The sequence below is a fragment of the Cystoisospora suis genome, assembly GCF_002600585.1.
Source record: "Cystoisospora suis strain Wien I chromosome Unknown contig_1663, whole genome shotgun sequence".
NCBI classification, from domain to species: domain Eukaryota; phylum Apicomplexa; class Conoidasida; order Eucoccidiorida; family Sarcocystidae; genus Cystoisospora; species Cystoisospora suis.
Genome location: NW_027154463.1, coordinates 13,517 through 28,121, shown reverse-complemented (window position 1 = coordinate 28,121; position 14,605 = coordinate 13,517). Strand labels below are relative to the sequence as shown.

The 14,605-nt window shown below is 43.4% G+C and overlaps 3 protein-coding genes across 3 annotated transcripts; 1 reads left to right on the top strand and 2 right to left on the bottom strand.

The window, feature by feature from the left end:
* Window positions 1–7: 7 nt before the first annotated feature.
* CSUI_003688 (uncharacterized protein) lies at window positions 8–2,784 on the bottom strand. Its single transcript, XM_068063883.1, has one exon. The coding sequence runs from the start codon at window positions 2,672–2,674 to the stop codon at window positions 2,246–2,248; it is 429 nt and encodes a 142-aa protein (XP_067924144.1). The 5' UTR covers window positions 2,675–2,784; the 3' UTR covers window positions 8–2,245.
* CSUI_003687 (uncharacterized protein) lies at window positions 2,413–8,144 on the top strand. Its single transcript, XM_068063882.1, has 2 exons — window positions 2,413–6,083; window positions 6,716–8,144. Exons 1-2 carry the CDS (start codon window positions 4,887–4,889, stop codon window positions 6,794–6,796), a joined length of 1,278 nt encoding a protein of 425 aa, XP_067924143.1. The 5' UTR covers window positions 2,413–4,886; the 3' UTR covers window positions 6,797–8,144.
* A 1,053-nt stretch (window positions 8,145–9,197) lies between these two features.
* Window positions 9,198–13,324, bottom strand: CSUI_003686 (uncharacterized protein). Its single transcript, XM_068063881.1, has 2 exons — window positions 11,817–13,324; window positions 9,198–10,895 (listed from the first exon to the last, which is right to left on the bottom strand). Exons 1-2 carry the CDS (start codon window positions 12,022–12,024, stop codon window positions 10,198–10,200), a joined length of 906 nt encoding a protein of 301 aa, XP_067924142.1. The 5' UTR covers window positions 12,025–13,324; the 3' UTR covers window positions 9,198–10,197.
* Between the last annotated feature and the right edge of the window lie 1,281 nt (window positions 13,325–14,605).

The following is a 14,605-nucleotide window of genomic DNA, read 5'->3' as shown; positions in this document are numbered from 1 at the left end:
AAAGGTAGATAGGTAGAAAGATAGACACTTGTGTATGGAGATAAGGACCAGCAAATCACAAGGGAGTGAACAGGGGGGCAAAGATGCAACGTAGGGGAGAGAGAAGAAGAAGAAAAAGACGCTCTAAAGGCATCAGAAATCCTTCTTCTGCTCGCCGTTTCGACACAAGAAGAAGAAGATAGTGATGACTTCCCCTGGCTTGCCTCGAACTCTATTGCTAACTCACATTAAAAAGAGGAAAGAAAACATGAGAAAGAAGAGAAGAAGAATAGAGAAAAACGAGGACGGTCCACCACCCCGTCAACAAACTACTGATAGGAATGAAGGCGATGGAGAAGAAGAAGACTTGTATGTAACAATTGGAGTGATGCCTCGCTTCCTTTTGAGGTGTACATACACCTCAAGGACGCATGCAAGAGAGTAGGAGATCTTCGCAGAAAACACAGGAATGCCAATGAGGATAGAAAAGAGCCTTCTATTCCGGAAAAGAGTGAGAAAGAGGAAAAGAAAGAAACGACAGACAAGAGAACGCCTTGGATGAGAAGCTTCCTTTACAGGGAAAGAGAGAGAGGTCTTCTTCTTCTCTCTTTCCCCTCTGCGTCGACTTCTCCTTCTTTAGCAAAAGAAAAAAGAACATGGCAAAACTCGTAGAAGTTCTATTTCTTTCTCCCTATATCTTCGGAGGGGAAGCACCTCCTCGCCATTCTATCCATCGAGAACCGCTGCCTCGCGACTGTCGTTAGAGACCATGGGAAGCGCCCCCCTTGAGAAAGGAAGAAAGAAAGACACAAAAGAAGCCCTGGTATCACTTTCGCAGCAAAACGAAGAAGAAGAAAAGGAAACGAAGAATAGACGAAGTAATAGATCGGCGCAAACGTGAAGAAGAAAGGAAGGAAAGAAAGCGAGAAGATGTTCTTCTTCTTCTTCGCTCTCTAAGGTATGGAACGAATCCGAAAGAAAAGACCGCTTTTCTTCTCTCTCTGGTAATTACGACTGTATGTATGTCTTCTATCTTTCTATCTATCTATTTATTTATCTATCTATCTATATCTATCTATCCTCCCGCTATCTGTCTCTGTCTATTGACGTGAGGTCCTTTGAACTGAAGAAGAGAATCAAGAAAGAAGTCGCTTTTTGAGACGATGAAGAAAGACAAACAGGATGAGAAAGACAGGAAAGAAAAGACGAAAAATTCACCTTCCTGCTCTTCTTCGTTGTTCTCTCTTTTAAAGAAGGGAATAAGGAGAAGAAGGACTGTCTTCTTCTTCTTAGTCTTCTTTGACTATTATGAGGGTGATGAAAACGAGGATTAGGATTGCAGAAACTTCAGCAAACTTCGCAAAAAGCTGGGGAGGAAAGACTCAGCTGTCTCGCCCCATCTTTGTCAAGAAGCGTAGATAGGGTTACACATCATCTCTTCCTTTCATCTGTTTTCTTTTCTCTCCAAGGTCTTCTTCTTCTTCTTGCTGTCGTTTTGCTCTTTTCCTCGGTCCCTCCCTCTTCTCTTTGATCTGAAAGATATAAGAAGGGGGGATTAAAGGAGGCAAGGTAGATGAAAAAGAGAAAAAAAAGAATTGCGCTTGACAACGCCGACATGCACATGCCAGATGGTGATCTGCTGCAGCAGGGGGTCGTAAAGAAGAAGAAGAAAGAGCGAAGCATCTCTCAGGTGGGCCGCGTTGGCCATCTAGTCTTGAGACAGCAGCAGCTACTCTTAGCTGGGGAGGTGTCGAGTGTACATACACCGGGAGGAGAAACAAGAAGGAGAAGAAAGAGCATCTTCCTGCTTTGCAGCGAAGTTATGGAGAACCTCATTCCTAAGAGAAAAGATCACTCGATTCACATGAAGTCGTCCACTGACTCTGAAGAACCCTTTCCTGAGGTGAAAGAGGAGGGGAGATCTAAGAAAGATCGAATACTTGGGCTGGTAGAAGAGAAGAGCACCTCGGCAGGCAGGCAGTGCAAGAGATCTAAGAGCCACCCTTTTCCTCTCAGTTTTCTCTCAAAAGTAAGCAACGTCATCGTGACGAAAACAACACGAAGATCATCACAGTTCTGCGATTACTGTCTTCTTGTACACTACGGAACACGAAAGAACAATGTAGTCGGAGAATGGAGATCGAGAGGATCTACTAGGCGAACGAATGAAGAAGTCTCGAAAAAGAAAGCGAAAACATGCTCCCATAGAAAAGTGCGGTTTTGCTCTTCTCGGATTGACGGCTTTTTGACGGCAAAAAGTTCCACTTTAGTGGGTGCTCGGTCCATTTCGCAGCGGAACAGAAGGGAGGGAGGGAGGGCCCAGGTGTACATACACCCGATCGCCCTCCCTAGTCCCGTCTGAAGCGTTGCCACGTGTGTAGCTACCTGTCGTTACTAATGCGTAAAAAGCCTTAAGGATGCCTGCGCAGAGACGTGAAAAGAGCTTCCTACAGTTTCTTCTTACAAAGAAGACGAAGACTAGATCAAGAATCTCGAGATGACAGGATATCGTCCACAAAAAAGAAAGTTGAGTTTCCCTTCTCTTTTCCGGGTGTGCGTCCATGATGGTCTCAGGTGTACATACACCTGAGACGATCATCAAGTGAGCTGCTGTTGGCTTTCGTGGGAGGTGACGAATGGATCGGGCGGCGGTGCGGTTCAATCGATTGTTCTCTTTCTTTTTCTTCTTGTTCATGCTAACTTCTCTTTACTCTCCTAGGACTTCTCCGCTGCACGAACTTCCCTCTTGACAGGAGATGAAGAAGTCCACGGGGTGTCCGTTCATTCTCTCTCAGCGTGTCTCCCCCTAGCCTTCCTTCATCTCCTGTGCGGTCTCCTTCGCGTTTTTTCCTTTTCTCTTGAGTTTTCTTTTCTCTTGAGACACCGAAGAAGAAGAAAAGCTCTTCAACAGGCCTTCTTCTTCTTCAGCAGCAACTCGCTCAAAGCACCTCTTTCTCCCTTCTCGTTAGTCCAACCGGCGATCTCTCCCTCGCTGCTACTGTCCCATTCTATGGTAAAAACAGCAAGAGACTTTTCTCCCTTTTCCATCTCTTTACGACAGAACTCCTTTCTTGTCTCTCTTTCCGCTTTTTTCTCTTCCTTCCGTGTCTGCACTCATCATTTCTTCCTCTCTTTCAGAAGGGCCATTCACCTTCCCTTGGCCCCTTGCCTCTTCTTCTCATCATGGAGTTCTTTTAGACTTTCTTCCTCATACCTCCCTCTCTCTCTCCTAGGTTTCCATTCGCAGGTCATGGTATGTCGAGGTGTATGTACACCCGAGATGAGAGCAGGAGAAGGTCTTTTTCTGGTCTTTCTTTAGCGGGAAGACAAAATAAGAGATGATAACATGATGCAAGATTCGCATGGGGGGGTCTTCACTTCGTCATCAAACCCATCCGTTCTGTCAAAATGTGCAAGCAAATCCTTCAAGTCCCTCGCCAGTAGAATCTCCTCCATCTAGAAGCCTCACCCCGCCTTCGTGTACAGCAACAAGTCAGCACCTTCCTACGGCCCTCGGGGAGACCACTGCAACTCTCCTCCACCTTCTTCTTCAGGAGAGAGAGACTGCGGGTAGCAAAGAAGAACAAGAAGAAGAGAAGACGGGCAGGAGAGAAGATCAGAAGTCACATTCCATTTTAGAGTGTTTTCCTTCTTTACTTTACAAGTCTCTTCCTTATAGTGGAGGTGAAGAAGAGAGAGGAGAGGGGAAGTTTGGTCAGTTTAGGAAGATAAAGAATTGTATCGATTCTTCTTCTTCTTGTGAAAACATCGGCGGCGGGAGTATTTGGCTCGATGTTCTACTTCAAGCACTCTTACCGTATCTTCTGATACCTCATCTTCTTCTTCTTTGTGCCTTGATAAGTCCTCTTTCTTTTCTCCCTCTCCTTTCTCTTCACCCCCTACATCAAGTACCCATCCTCGAGAGGGGAGATCTTCTTCTTCTTCTCGTCTTGTTGCCTCCCTTTCTTCTTCATCTTCCTTCGATTTCTCTCCTTGTCTCTTTAGTAGCTCTCATCCGACAACTGCTGGGTCATGTCTTTCTTCATCTTCTACGAAGCCGTTCTTTCCTCCTCTTAGCAGAGCTCCGCGTCAGAGCGTTTCTTCTTCTCTCTCTTCTCCCTCTGCTCCTCTCAGGCCTTTCAAACACTCGAGAGATGATCTGAATACTAATGAGACAAGGAGCAGCAGCAGAAGAAGAAGAAGAACAGGAAGGTCGAGCTCTTCCCCACGTAGACGGACAAGAAGTCGGGAGGTCAGAAGAAGAAGAAGTGAAGGGAGAGAAGAAGAACCCCGAGAAGAAGAATGGAGAAGAGGTGCAACTCCTCCTTTTTCTTCTTCTATAGAGAGAAGTGTGTATAATTTTCTTCATTTCCTCGCATCTTTCTCTGTCCCAGCTCCTGTACGTCTAGGAGCTTTACGTCATTGTGCTTCACATTTATCATCTTCTTCTTCTCGTCGCCGTTCGCCTTCTTCTTCTACCTCTCCTCTTTCTTTTTTTTCTTCTTCTTCTGTCTCTTCTTCACGACTTCAGCATCATCCACTACATTCTTTTAATGTCAATCCTTGTTCTTCTTCTCTCTCTTCTTCTCCCTCCCGTCGTCTTCTTCTCTCTCGTCGCTCTCGATCTGTCTCTTCCTCTACATCAATTAGATCTTCTGCAGTAGTACAAACACCCCATTCAGACACCCGTCATCCTCTCCCTTCCGTCGTTTCTCTTTCTTCTTCTTTTCATTCAAAGTCTTCTGCAAATCTCCTCAATACATTTATCTTCGCTCCCCCATCTCCTTCTTCTTCTTCTTCACTTACTGCTTGTGCCGTCGGAAAGACTTCTTTCTCTCCTCTTCTAGGTGTATGGAAGGATAAGAAGAGAGGCGAATCAGAGAGAGGAGAAAAGAAAGAAGAAGAGAATGAGATTTTTGCGACTGACTGTCTCAAGGATAGAGGAGATGATTCTCGTAAGGAGAAGCAGAGAAACACTTCGATGTCTCTTTCCCTCGATCCATTTAGCTCGAGGGGCAGGAGCCTCGTCTCTTCTGCTTCCAGCATCTTCTCATCCTCTCCCTCTCTCTTCTTCTCTCCTTCTACAACGGCAAAAGAAGCAGAAGAAGAGAAGCAACGAAAGAGAAGAAGTCGTGGTAGGAGGAGGAGTCGAGTCAGAAGACATGATAAGGCTCTCGAAGAATTTAGCTTCACGAGAAGTCCGTCAGAACTCTTCTTTTCTGGGGACACGAAATGAGCCCATTTGGATGAAGAAAAAGGTAGAAAGAGAAAGAAGAAGAAAAGAAGGAGAAAAGGAAGTGAGAAGAGCTCTCGATTGTCCTAGAGAGATAGAGAGTGCAGTCAGCCATGCAAGAGGAAGAGAAGCACAGGCAGCAGGGAGACGGGAATGTTCTTCTCTTCTTTCAAATGAGGTGTCTATACACTCGAACTGGAATAGAATGAAAGAGAGGGTGTCTTCTCTCCAAGAAACCATACAGCTCTTTTCGAGAACATCTTCTCATCGATTTCTCCATACATCTTCATCTTCCTCTTCGTGGACTTCTTCTTCTTTCTATCAACGGGAGAAAGAAGGCTGTTCAAGAGACGTGAAGAAATACCTTTCCGAAATAGAAAAATATGACAAAGGAGACAAGACTCCGAAGAGTGAGAAAAGAATTGCACTCGATCTTGTCGCCAATTCTTCCTCATATGATACAATACTGCACCTCCCCTTCTTTCTCCATCCGCCTCTCGTCTCTTCTTCTCCTCTCTCTTCTTCTATCTCCTCTTCTCTCTCTCTTTCTTCCTCTTCTCTCATCGAACAGTCAAGTTTCTCTCCTCCTTATTCCCTCACGGGTTCTCCATCGCTTTCTTCCTCTTCTTTCTTCTGCTTCTCTCCCCCTTCTTCGCATGGAGTGATCCTACTTCGCTCTATACATCCAAGACAAGAAGAAGAAGAAAAGAGAAAACTGGGAGAGATAGGCGGTGCTCCTAATCAAGTCGTCTCGGGGAAAGGGGAGCCTCGTGAAGATTCTTCTTTCTGCAAGGCCACTCCTCCTCCTCCTCCTGATGTTGATGAAGGCTACCAACACAACAACGCGAGCGGCACCCCCATTGTATTCGAGGTAATGTAGGAATCTATCTCTAATCTATCTATCTTTAATCTATCTTTAATCTATGTATTTCTCTTTAGTTCATCTCTCTATCTGTCTGTCTCTCTTGGATGCATCTGTCTAACTCTCAGTCTCTATACATATGTGTGTAGGAGTCAGTTTGTATGTATCTGCGGGCGTATATAGAGGTAGGTTGAGCTGTATGTACATAGTCTAGATTCATGTCTTTAATCCTGTCACCCTGGCTTATCCTAGCTATATATATATATTTATATATATATATATCTATGTAACGGTCTATCTCACCCTGTCTGCATGCATACACATATACATATATATGGACGCGTATATCGGTCGCATGCGATGGTTAGGGGATAACGTATACACCGTAGGCACGCGTTTCGTATTTATGCGGGTTGTTATCACATACAGACTTACCACATACATGCACTTGGCGCTGTCTCTCGCTCTCTCTCTCTGTCTCTCTCTGTAGATCAACGACTTCATTCGCTTTCTTCCTTCCTCTCTCCCTGTTTAGAGTCATTCAAGAAGAGATAGATAGATTCTTTCTGTCTTTCGTTCTTTCTTTCTTTTTCTCCCTTGAAGTGGCTTTCTTCGTCTTCTTTCTCTTCATGTCCTTGCAGTGTATGAATAAGAAGAATCGGCTAGCTCTACGCAAGAGAAGAAGACGACAGGGGGAACGTGTCAGTCTTCGATATCGATGATAAGAAGAAGAAGGAGAAGGAGAGATTTCATGTGAAGTGTAGTGATCTGAAGAAGGTCCTTCATGATAGGTGTGATAGTCATAACCATACTAAGAGTAGAGGGAGACTTCTATCATGATCATGAAGAGGAGAAGATGAAAGAAAAGAAGAAGAAGAAGACGACATGCGGAAGGATAAGTTTCATAGAGATGAGGATTGATGCTTGCTGGCTGGCCGATTCGTCCTGTTTATTCACTCCAAGCTATAGGGAACAACAAGAACAAGAAAAGAAGAGAGAAGAAGAAGAGAGAGAAAGGTGATGGTGTAGCTTCTTCTATCCATGGGGGCATGCGACATTTTAGGTTGAGAGAGAGTGAGAGATCTTCTCTAAATGAAGATTTGCAATGAATCTTCTTTCTTTTCAAGAGAGTGTGATGTTTCTCTTTTCTTCTTCCTCTTCTTCCGAGTCATCCGCTCTTTCTCCTTTGCGTGTCTGTCTTTGAATGAAATGTCTGTACACTCCAAAACGTGCACGTAGTCTCGCATTCTCGTCAAGAAGGGAGAGAGAGACATAATTTCTCTCATGTCTCCACACGGCAATCTATAGTACAACGAGAGCTACATGTTGCATGTATACGTATACCTCTTGATGAGAGACATATATGTGGGCCCCTATGCAATCCATAGACAACTAGCTGTCTGTCAATTTAGGTCTAGAATATCTCCTCAGTTCGATATCACTCATCTATCTAGGTGTTTTTCTTTCTCTATCGGTGCATGCAACCCCTATGTGCCTATACACAGTGGACCATCCGTAGAGAGAGAGAGAAGACTCTTCCGACTTCTTGAGAAAATCTAATGGCTTCCTCCATGTATGTATAGATATGTGTGCGTGCATGTATCAATGTATTTCTTGATCGTCTTCTTTCTTGTTTTGGCGAGGACTCAAGACTTGAAAGAATGACATTTCTTCTCTCTGCCTAGCCGTCATTCTCCGGGATGCCTAGAAGATCTACAAGTTTTCTTCGGGATGGTGAAGATGATGCCGCATGCAATATTCAGAGAGACCAGCTACCCGAATAAAAGCCGAATGGATACGACGTGGGTCAGTTGGCTTTCGGGGGAGTAGGTACATCGGTATAGACGCTGATTAACGAAGGTATCACTTGACGTCTCATGTGTGTACGGAGTAGATAGATGGAAGGCAGATAGATAAAGATAGATTAAAGACAGATAGATTAAAAGTAGATAGATAGATGCAGTCAGTCTGCGTTGGCATCTCTCTGTTCGCAGATATAGTTGTCTACAAGGAGTCCGCGTTAGAGAGAGAAGAAAGATGTGGGGCGATAGAAAAGAGTTTGAAGTAGCCAAGAGGAAGATGAAGAAGAAGTACGTCGCTCCGATGTTTCTTTTTCTTATGCTTTTTGAGGTCTTTTTCGTAAAAGAGAAAGATGTGAAAAGAAAGAGAAGAAATTATGAGTTATGCAAGGGAGGGGGGGGGGATCTGTAAGACCTTAGGAGGACGAAGAAAAGTGTAAATACACTCTGTCAAAGGAAGCAGAAGGATAAGGAAGAGAGATAATGATATATCAGACTTGTAGGTTGTTCCTTTCTAGTTTCTCTGACGCCCTTATTGACCAACTTAAAGAGAAGGTCTTCTCTTCTTTCTCTCCAGGCAGAGAAGAGAAAAGACCGATCGACATGCGCAGGTGTGATGAGAGACACAATGTGGAAGAAGATTCTGACAGTGGGGAAGAAAAGGACTTTTATTTTGCTCTAAAGAATCGAAAGGGCGGGAGATAAAGAAAAAGAGAGAAAGAAAGGTCCACATGATGTAGACACCAAGCACGAAGAATACTGCAAACAAACCTCTCTCTCACTCTGTACGTATTTATCTATCTATCTATCGATGTCTCTATCCATCTATCGATGTCTCTATATGTATGTAGATGAGAAATTTCTCTCTCTCCCTCTAGATGTGTATGTATGTATGTAGAATGACCGCTTTTGATACGTGTCTTCTTTCACCATACGGATGTATATATATAGATATATGTGTATGTATGAAGATATATATGTGTATATAGCTTTATGTGGAGATAGAGCAGTTTCGATGTACCAAAATCTCCGTTCGTCCAAATCTCGTTTTTCTGCTTCATTCTGTGCCTCTCAATCGATCTCTTTCATTCCTAAAGAAGAAGAAAGAAGAAAGAATGATGATAAATGAAGGGTACCCAAACAGACAGACTGAACAGAAGAGAGAAAGAGTGAGAGAGCTAGAAATACAAAAGGAAGATTGAGGGAGTTGATGTTCTCTAAAAAGATGAAGGTCTTGTTTTAACAATCTGGGAAAACATTTGAGGTGTACATACACCTCAGAAAAACCAACAGAAAGAACGGGAAGAAAAAAATAATACATACCGCTCTCCCCTGCTTGAGCTCTTAGCTTATCGATCGCCGCGTCTACTAGAGAGAAAGAGAGAGACAGGGGGAGGAATTCTATCGACAATGGAATGGACTTACTTTCTCTTTCTTTCTTCTTTCTCTCTTCCGTAGTTGAGAAAGTCAAGGCGAGGGAATGAAGACAAGAGAATTCAAAAGAGATCGAGATGGAGAGGGGCCAAAGAAGAAGAGAGCTTCGTATAGAGGATGTGTATGAATATGGGGGCGTGTGGTATGTACACAATATCCATCAAGAAGACAAGAAGAAAGGAAAGAGAAAGCTTCTCTCTCTCTCTTTCTTTCTCTTTCTTCTCGAGCGAGTCTTTCTCGTTGAATAAAACTTTTCTTTTCATCTTCTTCATGACCAAGAGGGAAGGAATACTTTCAATCTTCTCTTCTCCTCTATGCTTCGTCTTGTTGTCTCTCTCTCCTTCTCACATGACTGTGTCTGAAGCATTTAGCTAGCTAGCTATCTATCTATCTATCTTTAATCTATCTATCTATCTTTAATCTATCTATCTATCTATTGCTCCATCTCGAGCAGCCTTGTATGAAGAATGGAAATAGAAAGAGATTTTGAAGAGGATAGAGACCGCATGTCTGCGGTGTATATCATAAACCTTATACACGTCAAGAGAAAGAGAGACACTTTCTCTACGCAGAAGAACCCCATGCATGACTACGACAAAACAGTCATGCTATATTTACACATCTCTGTATCTATCTATCAATACTTTAGACACACAATCCCTATAGACAGATAGACTAAAGATAGGTAGACAGAGTCAACATAGATAGATAGATAGATCAAAGACGAATCAAGATAGATAGATAGCTATATGGGACGATGTAGAATACTTGTGAGAGAGACGATTGACCTATAGCATAGTCGTCAATATATAACTTAGACAAGCCGTTTCTTTATCTCTTAGTTGATCTTGTATGTCTAAAGAAGAAGAAGGAGGAGGTATGGTTTCTTGTTAGACGAGCCTTCTGCATTCTTCAAGTTGAGCACCTACCCCTTGGGCCAGAAAGATCGAGACAAGAGCGCAGAAGAGCGCAATCGTGACGTGGAGCGTAATGAGAGAAGCAGTAGCATAATAGTAGAAATAAGCCTTCCATTCTTGGCAATCCAAATTCTCATTTGACGAAGAAGAAGAAGAAGATTCACCTTGTTTCTGCTCTTCACTGACGAATATTATCTTCTCCCCTCCTCTTGAGCTCCCCCCATACGACCTTCTTACATCCCCTCTTTCTTCCTCTTCCTTTTCTTTTCTTCTTCTTCTTCTCTCTCGTTCCTCTCGAAGAAGAATGTCCTTCGCGAACCCCCGTTCTTCCTCTTCTTCTCCAAGCAGAGGCAGATACCCACTCGAGAGCATCGAGAGAGTCATACCGCCAACAGCCTTCTCCTCGCCAACGGCAGAATTGGCAAGAAAGAGAGCTAGGGAAGTATCGTTGCCAGTATTGCCAGTATCAGTGGTAGTGCCTGTCTGTTGCTGTTGATGGGCTGTCATGCTATTGGAAGAATCGACTAAGACGAGAATTCCCCAGATGGCTGTGACCAGGTCGAGAATAGCCATAGTCATAGTCACGATACTTGCCGTAGCCCACTCGCGCTCCGTTCCCCACGTACGGCAGGCCATCAAAGAAAAATAAAATGTCATCGTAAACGCAACTACTGAGAAAGAAAGAAAGAAAAAGAAAGAGAGAAAGAAAGAAAGAAAGAGTGAGAGAGAGAGGAAAAGAAAGAGCTTTCCTCGTGTGGGACGGATGTATAGACAGCAGCTATACATGGATATACATATAGACTCATAGGTACATTCATACACCTTCATACATAGATGTGTATATATTCATCCCTACATGGCAGAGAGAGAGAAGGAAAGAAGAAGGGCAGAGAGAGAGAGAGAGGAAGAGGAGATTCGCACAAAGGCGCCGTACGTCTCTACAAGACAACACAAGGTCTCTGTATCTAACTCATTCTTTCTCTTTCGAATCGTCTGCAGGGTGACTGTTTAATCTAGATGACTTCGTTTCTTGGATGATCTTCTTCTCACGGCCGACTAATTTTGCGGGAGGTTGTAAGCAACTTGACTAAATAGGAGAAGAAAGACTTTTACGAATCTACACGGTGCCAAAAAGGCATAGCCCTTAAGCTCATTTCCGACTCTTTCTTTTCTTTCTTTCTTTCTTGTCTCTTTACATCCTATCTTCATGTACATAGACAACTTGAACTCGAGAGACTGTCTATCTATCTCTATCTTTCTCTCTCTTTCTTAGGTCACATCCCCCATCGACTTCTCAGGCAGACACCGAAGCAACATGTCGACATCATTCCCTTCCGTCTTTCCTATCTAGATCTATCTACATCACATGGAAGAATATGCATGCACATAGATCTCAGGGGTGTACCTATACCATCCATATAGAGATAGACCCGCACTCCTATACATATCTCAGTACACCCCACACATGTATATATATACATCTCTAAAGACAGATCAATCATATCCTCCCCTCTATCCTCTACTCATCTGCTTCTTTCTTTCCACTCTCGATCTTAGGCTTTTCACTCCTCCTGTCTCCAAGAGACACGTACCTCCACAAGATGTACAGTAGGTCGCGTTAGAGAGAAGGTCAGGGCAGTAGAGATCCCCCATGGATGGAAAAGCAAAGACAGCTGAAGCGGTCAAGAAGAGAACGACGTGGAGACCTATTAGAGCCTTGATCCATTGTAAGACTGGGTTATGAATGAGAGGGGCGGGGCCTCCACCTGTAGGCTTCGAGCAGACGTACTTAAGCATCATCTTGCTTAACTAACGAAATACGGCAACCTCCCGCAGTGATACAGAAAGAAGAAGAGAGAGAGACAAAGATCAGAGACGGAAAGAGGACAAAGAGAGAGAGAGAGAGCGATGGAATAAAGATGGATAGATAAATAGATCGATTAAAGATACATGGATAGACTAAAAAGCTATAGATGAGTGAAATTAAGGAGAGAACCTATGAAGAAAGAAGAGCTATGTCTTGGGATCTTGCTCCAGAGTAGACCGAAGAGGAGAGAGACAGAGAGAGGAAGAGGCAAAGGGATGGTAAATATGTCTCAAGTTCATTGTGAGGAAAATCGTGAAAAAGAAGGAGAAAGAGAGATAAAGAGATAAAGAGAGATAAAGAGATAAAGAGAGAGAGAGAGATAAAGAGATAAAAAGAGATAAAGAGATAAAGAGAGAGAGAGAGGGGTAGAAGAAAGACTGCTGGAGAGATGAAGTCGATGAACTTGTTGAGGAGAGAGAGAGAAAAACAGGGGGGAGAAGAAGAAGAAGAATTGTTGTATAGCATTCACCAGACGAAAAAGAAACGGAACGAAAGAAATACCTTTCATGGTGTTACGAGGAAGAAAGAAGAAGAGGAAGACAAGATATATGCAATAGAAAAGGACTGAAGTGACACAAATAGAGAAAAGAAGAGGAATGACGAAGAAGACTTCTTCTTCTCGTGAAATTCTTTCCTCTCTTCAAGTGTACATACACTCGAAGTCATCCTAGCCCCCCACATCACATACATCTTCATCTCCCCGTCTGTTAATCCCCTTGACCGCTTCTATTTCGTCTTCTTCTTCTCCTTCTTTCTTGATACACACCCAAGCAATCTGCTTGAATGGTATTCATAAGCTTTCGAGCCTGGAGTGTATGTACACCTCACACACGTACACCTGAGATTGTATTCAATGAAGCAACTAAGTTTATCTGTAGATAGGAGAAATAAATGCATCGTAGAGAAGTTTCCAGAGATGTAAAGATATCTTCTCTGTATCTTCTCTGGTTAATACTTCTCTAGCTAGTCTTTGAAAGAGAAGAAACAGCTAGAGCTGACAAAGAAGTAGATAAGGAGAAAAGACGTTTGGAGAGACAGAAACGAAGAAGAAGTGTGAAGTTCTTTAAAACGAAAGGGAAGGATAAGAGATAGAGAGAAAGAGAGAGAATGAAAGAAAGAAGGAACGAAGAACTTCCGAAGGAGAGACGGGTCGGTCATTGATGGTGTATGTACCGCTACCTCCCTGTGAAAAGCTACTAAGAAAAGACGTCTCTATTTTCTGAACTCTTTAATCCTCCACAACCCTATGAAAAGAAGTACACCTGTCATGGGTAAGAAGAAGAAGATGAAGAAGAAGAAGAAGAAGATAGAGAAGAGAAGTAGATCAATGCATGCCGGGTATTATCTCTCACTCGCACGCCAGTCTTATCGAGCAACTTCTCCATCGGGGGTTCCTCGCTGTCTCTCTCTCTCTTTCTCTTTCTTGATAAAGCAGCCGAGAGAAAGTATCCACATGCAATTTAATCGGAGAACGAAAGACTTGGAAGAACTTCTCGAAGGAGAGAAGTAAGGAAAAAAGAAAGAAACGTCACACCCCGATGCTCTTTGTCTTCAATGAACAGGGAGGGGCTCCTGTCGAGACACCTGAAACAGACCAACAAGCAACGAGGTGTACAGACACCTCAAGACGTCACAGACAATTCAACCTACGATGAACCCTCTCTCTTTCTCACTCTCTACAGCGCTCAATCTCTAATGAGTCGTATGGTTTACTGTAGCAGACAAGCAGATAGACGGCAGCTCCCCGACGATCCTATCTATCATGGACAGATAGATAGATAGATACCCAGCACCATCCGAAGATCTAGATCTCTATGCATGATGGATGAAGAGAGAAAGCATCTCGAGGCGTCTTTCTTTCTATCTTTCTTTCGATCGATGCTCTCTTTGTGGATCGTGTGATCGGAGAAAGAAAAGAAAGAATGGAGATGAAGAAGAAAGACGGAAGAGATAGATCTCTTTATTCAATCGTCGTCACGGCTTAGGCCTCATACATGATACTAGGGCTGGCTCATCTACCCCTTGGCTGGATCATTCAAAGAATGTCCCTTCTTGACTTTATATCTAGCGTGGACTTCTCCGAACGTCTTCATTTTCTCTCTCTTTCTCTCTCTTCGTGAGACAGAAAGAAAGGTGTCGATACATCACATCGAGACTAGTCTGAAGGGACTTATAGTAACCTCTTCGTTTCTTCTCTCTTTCTCACGTTGACGGAGGTTTCGATAGATCTGCACCTTCTTAGTGTTCTTCTGTCTATTCCGTACTTTCATCATTAGCGTCACCATCGTTAACTGCTTGATCGGAATTTCTTTCTTCTTTCTATATCCTTCTGCTTCTTCTCTCTTACAGAGCATGTCTCTCTCTCTATTAGGTAGAGGGACGGTAACCTACCACTACTACTACTACGCCTATTTTGAATAGCAGCTTTTATATACACAAAGAGTCATGATAGAGCCACACGACCAGAGGCCTCTCGGAAAGGCCGGAGAGTTTTGGACGTAGGGGGATGGGCTG

Bases quoted from the DNA above. Each gene is read 5' to 3' on its own strand.
- CSUI_003686 (XM_068063881.1), bottom strand. From the start codon at position 12,024: ATGATGCTTAAGTACGTCTGCTCGAAGCCTACAGGTGGAGGCCCCGCC. The intron at 10,896-11,816 runs GTACGTGTCTCT...TTTCTTTCTCAG, and splicing joins CTACTGTACATCTTGTGGAG to TAGTTGCGTTTACGATGACA.
- CSUI_003687 (XM_068063882.1), top strand. From the start codon at position 4,887: ATGAGATTTTTGCGACTGACTGTCTCAAGGATAGAGGAGATGATTCTC. The intron at 6,084-6,715 runs GTAATGTAGGAA...ATGTCCTTGCAG, and splicing joins GCACCCCCATTGTATTCGAG to TGTATGAATAAGAAGAATCG.
- CSUI_003688 (XM_068063883.1), bottom strand. From the start codon at position 2,674: ATGAACAAGAAGAAAAAGAAAGAGAACAATCGATTGAACCGCACCGCC.